The 14047-nt window shown below is 51.0% G+C and overlaps 3 protein-coding genes and 1 non-coding gene across 5 annotated transcripts in view; 2 read left to right on the plus strand and 2 right to left on the minus strand.

Moving 5' to 3' along the window:
- Nucleotides 1-126: 126 nt before the first annotated feature.
- On the minus strand, nt 127-2825 carry hexd (hexosaminidase d). Of its 2 annotated transcripts, XM_028988893.1 has the most exons (12): nt 2610-2825; nt 2424-2539; nt 2239-2326; nt 1984-2148; nt 1729-1912; nt 1587-1658; nt 1317-1515; nt 1164-1246; nt 1007-1085; nt 808-918; nt 646-735; nt 127-566 (listed from the first exon to the last, which is right to left on the minus strand). In XM_028988893.1, exons 1-12 carry the CDS (start codon nt 2709-2711, stop codon nt 368-370), a joined length of 1488 nt encoding a protein of 495 aa, XP_028844726.1. In that variant the 5' UTR covers nt 2712-2825; the 3' UTR covers nt 127-367. The 2 variants fall into 2 exon arrangements, with proteins under 2 accessions (XP_028844726.1, XP_028844724.1); XM_028988891.1 differs by having other exon boundaries at nt 1984-2326.
- Nucleotides 2826-3909: 1084 nt separating this feature from the next.
- On the plus strand, nt 3910-10791 carry cpn1 (carboxypeptidase N, polypeptide 1). The gene is made up of 10 exons (XM_028988894.1): nt 3910-4089; nt 4186-4479; nt 5877-6073; nt 6785-6940; nt 8662-8838; nt 8929-9040; nt 9407-9546; nt 9722-9821; nt 9904-10022; nt 10364-10791. Exons 2-10 carry the CDS (start codon nt 4260-4262, stop codon nt 10472-10474), a joined length of 1332 nt encoding a protein of 443 aa, XP_028844727.1. The 5' UTR covers nt 3910-4089; nt 4186-4259; the 3' UTR covers nt 10475-10791.
- Nucleotides 10792-11173: 382 nt separating this feature from the next.
- trnai-uau (transfer RNA isoleucine (anticodon UAU)) lies at nt 11174-11266 on the minus strand. The gene is given in 2 exon segments: nt 11174-11209; nt 11229-11266. It is a non-coding gene; the product is annotated as a tRNA-Ile (tRNA).
- Nucleotides 11267-13465: 2199 nt separating this feature from the next.
- Nucleotides 13466-14047, plus strand: part of dnmbp (dynamin binding protein) — a 29058-nt gene continuing 28476 nt past the window's right edge. The window contains exon 1 of the mRNA XM_028989372.1: nt 13466-13666. The gene's annotated coding sequence lies outside the window, so the exon portion shown is untranslated. The remainder of the gene's footprint in view (nt 13667-14047) is intronic.

Raw genomic sequence — 14047 nt, forward strand, 5'->3', positions numbered from 1 at the left:
TCCTTGTTATTCTTGCACTGCATGTGCCCTTTATTTAAATGTTGCATGTAGCACCAGGTTCCACAGAAACGTTGTTTCGTTTCACTTTGTACTGTCTAACATGGATGTAGCTGAGATGACAATAAATAAAACTTCACATTAACTTTTAATAGTAGAAAATGTGCACGTACTGCTGTCCCTATGCAGTAAGTTCATTCACTTTGTAATTACTCCTTCGTGAGAAGACTTCTAGAGCTAAAACAAACGTATCAGACAGTGTAGATATTTAATAAAATTACCCAATGCTATAATATTTCTTTAAACAGCTTATTGGTAGGCTGTGGAGTGAATTATGACGAGAAGTATCATGCTGTTAATGGTCACAGTTCTACTGGCTGCTCGCTGGACCTGGCCTGAAAAGCCCCATCTCCTCCATGGAGATGTCCAGGTCCCTCAGCAAAGCCTGGACCGGGGCCACCACCGGGGTGACGTGCTGCTCGATCCACTCCTCAACAGTCGCCGGCGGGTACAGGCGGCCCATCTCCTGCCGCAATTCATCTACCGTGGTCCGCACGGGTTCCAGCAGCCTGTGGGAAGAGGATCGCGGTTAGAACCTGCACCGGCGGCAGTGACGTCGCGGGCAGAGACTTGGTTAGAGTGACCTACAGCGCCACGTGGGTCTGGATCTGTGGTCCGACCAGCGGGTTCACGGTCTTCCTCTGCCTGTGGTACGGGCTAAACCAGCCCCTCACAAACCTAAAAGAGAAGATTGCAGAGCGTCACTGACGACACTGCGATGCCGAGACCGTCGCCGTTCTCCGAACTCACATGTTGCCGTCGAGGAGTCGCAGGTCCTCGGACTGCAGAAGAGCCGCCAGCTTCACCACCAGCTGTGCCAGTCGCCATCCTGGGTACGAAGGGCTACCGGCTGGGTCTAATCTGTAGAACAAGCACACGGGACGGACCCTTCCGTCAGGAAAAAGTTCCGGGCCGAACGTGCTGTAGCTGGGAACCATGGAGCCATCACCTGATTATGTCCTCCACCTCAGTGGACGGGATCTGCAGAGCATCCATAACGTTGGTCTGGGCTTCCTGAGAGAAGGTGCCTGCAGAAGGAACCCAGCGGTCAGAACACGTTCACCGTCCCAGGGTCCCTTCCCCTCCCGGCGGCGGAGGGGACGCACCGTGATGCAGCGTCTGCAGACAGGAGGCCAGCGAGGGGACAGCCACCGGCATGAGCTCGCACAGAACCGACAGGTGATCGTACCTGCGGAGCGGCGAGGTCGGTCAATCATCACCTCTCCTCCACAGTTCTAGTCAAATAGCGCCAAACGGACCTCTGCCATCCGGTGAGGGCCACGCCGCGCAGCCGGACGCCGGAGGGCAGGGCCGATGCCACCCTGAGCCACTGCAGGTGGTTTTCCACGTGCCTCTGGGTGCTGGTCACACAGCAGTGGACGCTGGTGGAGCCTTTGAAGGAGCTGGCGGCCCACTGGTCGCTCAGCCCGGCCGCCTGGTACTTCTCCATCAGGAGCACTGGGGCGCACGAGGGAGACGCTGAGACGGGACCCGCACACTTCACACGTACAGGGACGCCGAGTCCTTACCTGTCCTCTCCACGTCCAGCGACGGCTGGTAGTCCCACAGCATGGGCTGGACCAGGCCAGCCAGTCCGCTCCCTGCGGTCAAGAGCGGGAAAATGAAGCGGCCGCTGGCGCGTCTCACCTCATTTCACACCAGATTCCCAACCTTTCAGGGTCTCCACGCTCAGGTCCCTCAGCATGTCGTCCCACACGATCAGATCCAGGTGGGGGAAGCGCTCCCGCACGGCCTTCGCCACCGTGACCACGTGACCCAGGAAGAGCTGGTGCACGGAGCGACCCGGCCCGCTCAGCCAGCGGACAGACTCCTCCCCCTGGCCCAGCAGGTACACCTGGGGAGGGCGAAGGCGTTCGTCGTCAGCCTCGCGGCGGCGCGGGGGTTAAGGCGGGGGGCGGGCGGTACCTCGTCCGCTCCCAGGTGCAGCCGGCCGCTCCCGGGGTGCAGCTCCGCCACCTGCCGCAGCATCTCCAGCACCAGCTGCACCGCCTGCTCGCTGTGCGGGTTCAGGGTGCCCAGGCAGTGGTCCACCTCCCGGAGCCGGCGGAACGCGGCATGCTTCAGCACGAACTGGTGGGAGAGAGGGAGAGAGAGAGAGAGAGAGAGAGGAGGGGTGGAGCTTCTAACGCTCAACAGAGGGGCGACAGGGGATCTTCTCACCTCCAGGTGTCCAAACGTCTGCACCAGAGGAACCACCTCAAGGCCCCTGGCTTTGGCGACGTCCTGAATGGAGACGATCTCTTCACGACTACGGCCGGAAAAGCAACGACAAACGTGACCCGAGGATGGGAACCAAAAAAAATATTAAAAACCATTCCATGCCACCTGAGGGGCCTGCTGCCCACCTGTAGTGCGCATGCGCAGTGCTGCGCAGGACCCGCAGCTCCCCTTCGTACGGAAACGTGTCCTCGTACTCCACCAGCAGCCCGTCGGCGCCGAGGTCCGCGAACGTGTGGACCAGCTGGAAGCGCAGCAAGGCGGGAGTGTTACGCGTCACGACACCGGCCGATTTTTTCGTCGCGGCGCGTTACCTGTCGCAGGTGCTCCACGGTCGGCGGCGCGCCTTTCAGGTCCAGGTGGACCAGCTTCTTCCCCCTGGAGAGAAGACCGGAGTGCCCGGCCGCAGCAGCCATCGGCCGAGGTTGCCAGGCCGTTCCAAGACGGAAAGACAATTTAATAACGAGCAACGAGGCGAGATGAGCGCCTTTCCGCGCCGTTTACTTCCTGGATCGCGGCGGCTTCAAAATAAAAGTCCGGGATCTTCATTACACGCCCAGGCCGAAGGAGGGCGACCGCGTTTTAATACTTTTACACGTTTTACACTGCACTGGAATGGCGTTTATTCCAACACATCATTTATTTTTTTCTCCATATGACGGAACATTTTGCTTCTCTGGTTGTCCGAACATTAGTAATAACACGTCGAGAAAAAAAAATCCAGATCCAGGTACTTTTACTCAGCCTACTTCCAAAAGGTCCAGATTCGCCTACTAAAACTAATTTGCTGACCTTCCTTATTCAGACCTCCGGTGTCTTCAGAATAAGGATCATATTGACCGCCTGAACCGTCCTGGACTGAAGATGTCACCTGTCTCCCCCTCACACTCACCATCTGTTATTCCTCTGGTGTCCCGTCCTCACGTCCCGCTTTTTTTTAATCTGCTGCAGATCCCTGACTTCATCCCATTAATCTCCGCTAATTCATAATTAATGTTACTTTTCTAAAAGTCGCTCTTGCTTCATGCCATCAGTTCAGCCGGGTCCTTGTGGCTTCTTCTCTGTTTAAAACAGGGCACAGGGACACTTTGTGAAGTTCTGCACAGTGTTTTTGGAAGTTTGCAACAATGTCCTGGATCGTAAGGGACCACTTTTTGGAAAGTTGCAGACATTCAGGGTGGTTTGGGGGTCAGCGTTTTTGTGTGTGTGTGTGTGTGTGTGTGTGTGTGATGGGTGGCATGTTGTCTGCACCCAGCTTGTTATAACCTGCTGCCATGTGGGTGAGGGGTTGACAAACTGTCCCAGGTGGCGCAGTCCACAAAACGCCCCCGTCCCCTATAGTGGCAGGTTTGAGTGGCAGCAGCTCGTGTGAGATACCATGTGGAGGCGGAGCTGGTGGCGGGGCCAATTCCCAGAAAGACTCCAGCCTGTGTTTACTCTGGAGTTAATGAATGGACAGAGCTAATCTCCATTTTACCCCCGTCCTCTCCTCCCTGACCAGCGGCCGAGCGCTGGCCGTCCTCCCTTCCCCTCCTCTAATCTGCTCGGGCCGAACATTAGCCAAGAAACCCCATTTTTTCTACAAGTCCTGCCAGGGAGGAGGGAGGGATAAAGTGAGAGGAGGGTGGGAGGGACGGCGGGAGACGTATGGGGGAGGAAAGGACAGAATCACCCTCAGAAGAGCACGTCCCCGGACGTTAGTGCTCCACGTTAGGACACATTTGTCCTGTCGTTGAAGCAAGTCGCACTCGTCAGTCCGGGAGAGGAGAGAGGGAGACGAACAAAGAGCCAGGGGTGAGTGCGAGGAAGAAAGAGAAAGGGGGGGCAGTCTTTACACACTCCCCTTTGAGTGTGAAGTGTGTGTGTGTGTGTGTGTGTGTGTGTGTGAAGGTCTACAGAAGGCAGAGGGAGTTGAGGGTTGGAGGCAGCAAGGGAGAGAGTGGAAGAGAAAGAACAGGAGCACCATGCTGCGTCTGAGCTGGATCACGGCGGCAGCGCTGCTCCTGGCGGCGGCGCGGGGGGCCAACTTCCAGCACCACCGCTACGAGGACCTGGTGCGGGCGCTGTTCGCCCTGCACGACGAGTGTCCCTACGTCACCCGCATATACAGCATCGGGCGCAGCGTGGAGGGACGCCACCTCTACGTGCTGGAGTTCAGCGACCAGCCGGGCGTCCATGAAGACAGTGAGTGTTCCTCACCTTTACCGCATTTACCTCGGGACGTTCACGCAGTAGTGACAGGGACAGTCCCCCCCGGAGACTTGCTCAGGGCCATAGCAGTCATAAGTTGGGTTTGAACCTGGGTCTAATCCACCAGGCCTTTCCCAGACACTTTTACGTCTTCGTATCGCCAACATCCCCGCTGCTCTGTTCTTCCAAGTCGCCTTCGACACCGCCTCTCTGCATTCGGACACGTTTACTGTACTTTACTGTCACATGTTCTGCCATTTGGTCACGTCTGGTAGAAAAACAATGACAACTAAACCCATCGCAGCACACGACCGTGATCAAACGTGCTTTATTTTCTCCCAGCGTTTATTGGAACCGTGTTTTTTTTTTTTACGGGTTTGGGCAGGTTGTGTCAAAAAAGCATTTCCATACGGAGCACGTTATTACGACCTCTCTCTCCTGAAGCATTGGCAGATGATGTAAAAACTTTCCTTCGTCCGAATTCCCTCTCGCTGTTCGGAAGGTGATTGATAAGTTTTTTCCGAGCTCAGGAGTCATGGAAAGTTGTTATGAACAGAGAGAAAGTTTTCTTTGGTGTCTCCGAAAGACAATTAGCGATTTTCTGGCTTCACGTCTTCTAAAGCAGAAGGCGCCCTGCCCACAGAAACCGCTCCCGAGAGACTCCGCGGAGTGGAGACCGGAGCCGAGGTTCATGTCCTAAAGGAGCACGCTTGTGAAATGCAGGCTGGCCGGCGGTGCCAGCTCTGGGTCGGGTACGTTTCGGTGCAGAGGGATCCCTGACAGCTGAGTTCCTGTGGATCTGCAGATCTGCTTCCTTCAGGAGGAAAGTAGGATGTAGGCCTGTTCCACTGGAGGTTCCTCAAAAACAGGAACAGGGTGCACCATGGGGTCGAACAGGTTTGACCTCTTTGTGTCCAGCTAGCTGCAAACAACACGTTTCATGTGATACGAGCGTGTGTGTGTGTGTGTGTGTGTGCGTGCATTGCATTCTGGGATAGTCCTGGTGTTGGGTGTCTGACAGGAAGAGGTCAGAGAGCAGCGGCCCATCAGCATCTAATCAGCCGGGAGTGTAATTCAATCATTAATGACATCAGAGTCAAATGGCATCTTCCATGGAGGGACTTTCATCTTCTGACCTACTAAATTCCCAAATGGGGGTCAATGTATAAATGAAAGGTAGACTTTGTGAGCCTGGCTGATAAACAGCGTTGGTAGAAACGGTAGACGGCAGTAGATATGTCAAAGGAGCAGGCGGAGACAAAGGAGGACAGGGGCTCCTGCGTGGAAACCGGAGAACACCCCACCCCACCCCCACCTCAACCCTCTGACCTTACAGCTTCCTGACAAGCAACCACCTGATGCGTGTGTGTGTGTGTGTGTGTGTTTTCCAGTGGAGCCGGAGTTCAAGTACGTGGGGAACATGCATGGAAACGAGGTTCTGGGGCGCGAGCTGCTCATCCAGCTCGGCAGGTTCCTGTGTGAGGAGTTCCAGGCTGGCAGCGAGCGGATCGTGCGCCTCGTCCACAACACGCGCATCCACATCCTGCCCTCCATGAACCCCGACGGCTACGAGGTCGCCGCGCAGCAGGTACCTGCGGCGTTATTCATGAACACGGCCGCTCGCCAGTCGTTAAAAGGAAATCATTCACTCAGTCACTAACCCGAGAGCCTCCACAGTTTAGGAATCTGATGAGGGTTAAATGAGCGGTTCATTCAAGATCATCATCATAAAGATGGTGAAAAATGTCCTTAGAGGCTGAACAGGTAAAAGACGACCAGAAAACAGCAGACCAGCAGTAATGGAGGAAAATATGCCTCCTTCTTCCTCACAGTCTGCAGCTCTCTACATAGCAGGATCAGACTTTTGACAGAAACAATGAGAATTCGAACCATGTTTACAACGCACAAGATTTCATGAGCTCGCCTCTTTCTCACATTTTGTGCTGCTATATAAATAACTTAATGAATATTTCATGACACTCTTACTCTGCATTTCACAACCTTAGATGCAGGATTTTTTTTGCACATCAGTTTCATTTTATACATCAAAATCTCAGAAACCTCTTGCCCAGAATGCAATGTTCCAGGACCAGGCTGACTGCAGACCGGGTGGTCATAATGTTATGCCTACTCTTATTTCTGTAATGTTGAGGTTGAGCAGTAAGATGGTCTCACACACACACACACACACACACACACACTATTGTGCCATCGTGGCATCATGGAGAAAATAACTACCAGAAGCTGGTTCTTCTCAGGAGCGTCTGTGACTGATGAGTGACGTTCTGTTGATCTCCAGGGCCCAGAGTTTAACGGCTACCTGGTCGGGCGCGGAAATGCCCGGGAGGTGGACCTGAACCGGAACTTTCCCGACCTGAATGCCCTCATGTACTACTATGAGAAGACCAACGGGCGCAACCACCACCTCCCTCTGCCCGACAACTGGGAGGAGCAGGTGGGTTCGTGGCCGGCCCCGCCCACTGTTGACGACAGCGGTGACAGATGTGTGTGAAGGAGTGGTTTTTGCCTGCTGGGCCTCTAATGGGTTCCAGAGGTTCCAGCACCACGCACCAACATGTCCTGATGGGAGAACAGTGAACGAACGCTAACAGTCTGCCGGGTTCATGCAGTTACGATAATGATAAAAAACATTCATATATCAGGCCTATATCAGCCTTACAGGTGAATATAAAACTGAATATTTTAAAAATATAAAAATAAAATGGTACCTGACAGCAGACATATGGACAGAAACAAGCCACTGGCCCCCGCTGGATGTTAACCAACTGCAACGTGCGCTGGAAAAAAAAAAAATCACGTCAACATAAAGATCGGAAAATGAAAGGTCAATTTTTTTTTTTATTCCAAATTCCTGCCGTTTCTAACTGTTTTTGTCAGATTTGTCAGCCTTTTATCTGTCAGGATGCAGTACAGAATTCCGCAGATGGAGGCAGGAGGCGGAGCATCATAACGCAGCCATGCTGCAGCCAATGGAAGAGGGGGAGGAAGGAACAGACAGACAGACAGACAGACGGAGAGGGGGAGAGAGAAGGAGATTTGTGTGGTGGGGGTCATGGAACATCTGTTTTGGGTAGGAAACCTGATGCTCCAGTGACAGCTAGATCTAGACAAAAAGCCATAGACCCGTACATAATAAACATGGAAATAATCTCCAAGGCCAAACCGCGTACACCGGCAGGCGGACGTTACTGGAAGTGGTGGTGTGTTGATTCCCAGTCTTGCAGGATGTTCTACTTCACTTCACACCTCAGTGAAAAATAACGTACTGTCCCACTGATACTGTGTGATTAAAAACAGCCAGGGACGTTCTTACTTGACAATCCAACAAATGAAATTCAATGCAAAAGCTAAATCTGTGCGTCTGCTATGTTCGTTGTGTGTGAAATATTTTTCACGTTGGTGTAGTGGTAACAGATAACACACTCGCCTATAAACCAGGTTGGCTTTTTCGTCATGATACTCTGCAGCACAGCACACGGTGACACACAAAAAAACAAAATGCGTCCTCTGCATTTGACCCATCACCCAGGAAAGCAGTGCCCAGGGAGCAGTGTGTTGGGATGGTACCTTGATCAAGGGGACTTCAGTGGAACCTTGGTGGTCCCTTCAGTTACGAGTTCGCTTCCTTACTCGCTAGGCCACCACTGACGCCACCAAGCCACTTACTACCATCGTGTCCCTGAGCAAGACACTTAACCCTGAGTGTCTCCGGGGGGGACTGTCCCTGTAACTACTGAGTGTAAGTCGCTCTGGATAAGGGTGTCTGATAAAAGCTGTAAATGTAAAAAAAAAAACCACAAATCCAGTCTCTCAAATGACTAGAATATAATCTAAATTCAAGGTTTGACTTTATTAAATAAAATTTTCACAGTTTTTTGAGATGCACTGGGCATGACTGGTCAATAAAACTGCTTCTTTTCTGGGTGAATTTTTTTTCCATGAATATTCACACATATGCTAAGATTTTGGACAGGAGGCGAGCATATAAAGGATCTACAGACGGTATGAGTGTGATGTATGTGTCAGTGGCTGAATTCCACCATGATGTGAAATTCCATGAGCCACTTATGGTGAGCGCGTGTACGTTTTTTTGAGAGACTCGTCTGACATCTGTTCCAGACTGTCATGCGCTCTTGCGTTCCTCTTTCCCCGCAGGTTGAACCGGAGACGCTGGCTGTGATTAAGTGGATGCAGAACTACAACTTTGTTCTGTCAGCCAACCTACACGGCGGAGCGGTGGTGGCGAACTACCCCTTCGACAAATCCCGGGAAAATCGTGTCCGGGGCAAGTCCACGTACAGCGCCACCCCCGATGACAAAATATTCAAGAAGGTGACTGAGCTGCCGCCAGTGAGCGGCTGAACGGGGACTGTTTCCCGAACCTCGACTCACATGGCTTTGCTGTCTTACGTGTGTGTGCAGCTGGCGAAGTCCTACTCGTACGCACACAGCTGGATGCACAAAGGCTGGAACTGTGGGGACTACTTCGACGAGGGCATCACTAACGGCGCCCACTGGTACTCGCTGTCCAAGGGTGAGTAACCACGAAGTGACCAGTGGTCCTCAAGCATCTCTGGAGCCTGGATCTGGAATGCATTTAGTCAATCTGATTCTAAATGTATGGAAACATCATTAGAACCATAACCACTGTCCAAAATACACGTTACACGCATACTTATAACAGTGAAGTGATTTTCATTGTGAAACACTGCAGCACAGCACACGTTGACAGAACGAAGTGTGTCCTCTGCTTTTGAACCATCACCCTTGGTGAGCAGTGGGCAGCCATGACAGGCGCCCGGGGGGCAGCGTGTGGGGACGGTGCTTTGCTCAGTGGCACCTCAGCGGCAGACACATTGTTACTATCGAAGTATATTCTGAATGTTCAACCTTCCGACAGGTATGCAGGACTTTAACTACCTGTACACGAATTGCTTTGAGATCACGCTGGAGCTCAGCTGCGCAAAGTTCCCCCCGGCGTCCACGCTGGCCCGCGAGTGGATGGCCAACAGGGAGGCTCTGGTGTCCTATATGGAACAGGTGAAAACACAGCCATGTCAGTTTTAATTCTGACACACACACGTCTGTGATCTCTTCCTGCTCGTTCTCTGGAGATGTTGCATCCTTTCTGCAGCTTCTGTTCTTCCACAAGCTTCCACAGGTTGACAGGTGAGCGTGTTTTTGTTCAGTGTCTTGGTTGTGTCTTTTCCCACAGGTGCACCATGGGATCAAAGGGATGATCTACGACGAGAACAACAACCCTATCAGCAATGCTGAGATCTCGGTGGCCGGGATTCACCACGATGTCACTAGTGGTGCGTGTCTCTGCTCGGTTTCTCTGTCTGGAATCCTATTTCTCTCCTTTCTCCAACGTTCTTGTTCTGCTACGTCTCAAAGGTGCACACGGGGATTACTTCAGGCTGCTTTTGCCGGGGACGTACACAGTGACCGCGTCTGCTCCAGGACACGTCCCATCCACCAAGCAAGTCACCGTGGGGCCGGCCGAGGCCATTCTGGTGAGACTGGGCAGATGGTGCCCACCAGGAGGGGGGCGGAGCTCGTTAAACAGCCTTCACACGGTTCTTTTAATTGCCCTGTTTATGGGCAATTCTCAGCGCCAAGGAGGGAAGTTATGTTCTCAGTAATCAGATCCCACTGAAGGACTGTTCTAGTCTAAAAGATCCTTCCTTAAGGGTGTTTTTCAAGGATGTAAAACATCCACAATCCTGGAGCTTTAAAACACTCTCCACAGTTAGATGTGCTTTATTAATCCCCGTCTGTAATTTCTATACAGTCTGTATTGGTGCGATTAATTACCGATTTGTGACTAAATTCCTTTTTTAACCTTTGTTCTCAGTTGCACTTCCACCTGAAAGCGTCCCCTAAAGGGACAAACGCCAACATCAGGAGCCACAGCAAGAAAAGTGTCTCCTCCAGACCTTCCCTGGCCAACCTTGGTCCAAGATGAACCAGAGGCATTTCAGACATGGACTCTTCCTTTTGACTTCTTTTTTATTCCAATCAAAGCGTCCCTTTTTTTGTTTTTTATTGAGAACATATTCTGTTCTCAGTATTTATGTTTTGCCTACGATAGCATGTGTTGTGCTCTTCTATGAGGGACAAGTTACAAGAGCAATGTGAACCTCAGACAAAACTAAAGGTCAAACACATCAACTGCTTTCATATTGTTTTTTTGTAAAATTAAGTGGTTTTAAACTAGTTACCAAATTTTACACATTTTACATTCTAGGAAACACAATATATTCCAATAAACCCTAAACCAGACTGTGCCCTCATATATATCTTTTGCCAAAATGACATGGTAAACATAACTTCCAGCAGTCCTGGAGGTCCAGCAGAACGTCCACAAGCCTACACACAAATATAAATATATTAAAAGTGAAGTGATTGTCACATGTGATACACAGCAGCACAGCACACGGTGCACACAGTGAAATTTGTCCTCTGCATTTAACCCATCACCCTGAGTGAGCAGTGGGCAGCCATGACCAGCGCCCGGGGAGCAGTGTGTGGGGACGGTGCTTTGCTCAGTGGCACCTCAGTGGCACCTTGGCGGATCGGGATTCGAACCGGCAACCTTCTGATTACGAGGCCGCTTCCTTAACCGCTAGGCCACCACTGCCCCAAAATAAGGTTAAAGACACGTTGCTCCAGGTGAGGCTTGAACTCACAACCTCGGCATAGCTCATCAGAAAATGTTTCATAAGTACCGCGCGATAACCGATTGAGCCACTGGAGCTGTAAATAGCTTATTTACAACAAGCTATTTTTAATATATAATAATCTATAACACAATATAACATACTTATAATAAATATTCAAAAATCAATGTCACCACAGATTGTTGCATGTAGATGATTGTTCAGTAAAAAAATGCAGAAACTGAGAACTGCTTTGTGAACCACTGAAAATATGTCTTTGCAGCTAAACAAATATAGTGACTGCTTGGAATGAGACCAGTCTGAGTGGCATTTGAGCTTATCAAAACTCATAGAAACCCTCTTGTCACAGAGCATTTCTGATCTTATATTTTGAAGCATTTTGATGGCATGGAAAGATTCATGTGTTATTGTGGCACTGGATAGATCTCAGGCACTAAGATCTCATTAAGACAGCTATTTTGCTGGCAAAAGTCACATAAACCCTTCTGGCCCCAAGTCATTGATAATATAAAGTGAGTGTCAGCACTGAACCCAGAATGAACATCAGGTGGCGCTGTGCTCCTGTCAAACACACAAACTTTTTTCCATGACGTGCATCATAAATTCTGGAGAGAACAATTGAGGAGGGAAAAGGACTGACATACCTAAAAAAAAAAAGAGAAAATGTGAGGTGAAAGAGAGCAGGGAAAGAGAGCATTTCAGGGAAAAAATGAAAGTGTGCTAGGGTGCGGCAGGATGGGGGCGTTTTACCAGTAACAGCATACCATCACCATTAACCAATAATCTTTGTGGGATGGAGGACATAAAAAAGCAACATGGCATTTGCAACACGAACAATAAAATATTACTCACATCCTATTTGCATTATAAAACCCCATCGCCCATGCTCTGACTTGAAAACGAATGAAAACAGCCAATGAGCCGAGACTCGTATGACCCCTTCGAGTACAAATGCCAGTGTGGGAGGTGGCAGCACGAGCCACCATTCATGATGCGCCCAGTCATGGCCACACTGCCGCTACTTCATACATTAATATTAATGCTGGCGGAGGTCGTGGGAGGGCGAGGATCACACAGTGACTCTGAATCAGAGTTCAGAGGTTAAATCGTGTGGGTCTGTAAAAGATGAGTCAGAATGGTGGGAGAGTTTTGGGGGAATTCGTTCCAGTTTAAGGTGATGGTTTATGGATCCATGATCTATGTTCGCCCTGCTCCAGACAACCATAAACACTTCGTATGGGTGCTTTATGACTGTCCTTCTTCAGTACCAGTCAGATTTATTCATGGGATTTTAGAAACCCTTGTTTTTTTCATGAATACACATCTCAATACTTTCTGGCCTACCCGTGGCCTGTGATTTGTGCATAATCTGCCACGTGCAAACATACTGTATATCTATTAATAAACAAGATTATGTCTAAGCACGACCATACAAACAACTATCAACTATCTGCAGAAATGTCTCGGCTGGCACGTGCGCAACATCCTGGACAACCAGACTCAGAAAGCTGGTACCCCTACATGTGCTCATGCTCTATCCTTCCTGACAACTTCCTTCTATTGTAGCTGAACGTCACGAATGCAGGCGCAGCACAATCTCTGGCCGCGCCCGGGGGGTGACTCTGCAGGACAAACAGCGGCACGGTCCCAGGCCTCAAGACAGCACTTGTCCTCTTAGTGAGCATCTGCCCGCTGTTACTTTCTGGCAGGTTTTCCCACCAGTACCAGTTTCCCAAAATGATTCTTTTACAAATACAGGTGGCTGGAGAGAAAAAAATGGACAAGGTTTCAAGGACGGTTCCTCCTAGGCATGGACCTCGGCAGAAGCTTGTGGAAACTTGCAATGCCTCTATGAGTGATCATTTAAGAATGAAACGAAATTCCCAATTGTCTCCTCATGTCTCCTCCACCCTGACCGGACAAGCTTCGATAGACTCCAGCAGTCCCGGGAACGTAGTTGGCCTTGCTGATTTATGTTAAAGCCACAAACAGACTACAGAAAAGTTAATATGCACACAGATACACACAACAAACAATGATAAAAAAAAACAATATATATATATATATCAGTATTGCCACTATTTTAATCTTTCATCAAATAATAATAAGGATTTAATTTCCCACCCCAGTTAGTAGGTTGTTGGACGGTGAACAACGTTTTCTGGCTCAGTATTATAAAGTGTAATAAGCGCCTTATAAGCGCTTGATCGGGTGGGCGGGTTGTTTTCCGTCAGGCGGCGGGGCGGGCAGCCCGGCTGGGCCAGTAGGACCCCGCCAGCAGATGTCAGCATGGAGGGAGTGGAGCCCGGGGGGCGGTAGCGGCAGTCTCAGCCTGCGGGACCCTCCCTGGGGATGACAGCGGAGCCCAGCGCGGCGAGCGGCGCGTCGCTTCGGTTCGGTTCGGACGGTCCGCAGCTTCGCACCGGGGCTCCCGCGCCGCGTCTCGCAGCTTTCTGTCCGTGGGGCTGCCCACGCAGGTAAGGGGACACGGAAGACGTGGCTTTTAGATCTCCCCCCCCCCGCGTGTCTGTTGGTGTGAAGTGTGAAGTGTGGTGGCCCGTGGATCGGGGGGCTGCAGGCCTGTCACCTGTCAGGCAGCATTTGTTGTCAGTTGCCTGGTGGCTCGCAGGAAAGGCGACACCCCCGGGGACCAGGTCGTGAAAAGTGACACCGGAGTGGGTAAAAAGTAATTTTTTGCAGCCAGGACTGTGGTGTGACTGATCTGGGGTCAGAAGCAGCTGGAGGTGAATTATTGAAGGTGGCCTTGGGTTCCGCGTGCGAGCCTCCCTGCTACCTGTTGACTGCTGGGACGGGAGGACGGAGGACGGTGGACCTGGTCTGAGCTGGCCGCGGTTCTG

This window comes from Denticeps clupeoides, chromosome 8 (assembly GCF_900700375.1).
Source record: "Denticeps clupeoides chromosome 8, fDenClu1.1, whole genome shotgun sequence".
Classification (NCBI taxonomy): Eukaryota; Metazoa; Chordata; class Actinopteri; order Clupeiformes; family Denticipitidae; genus Denticeps; species Denticeps clupeoides.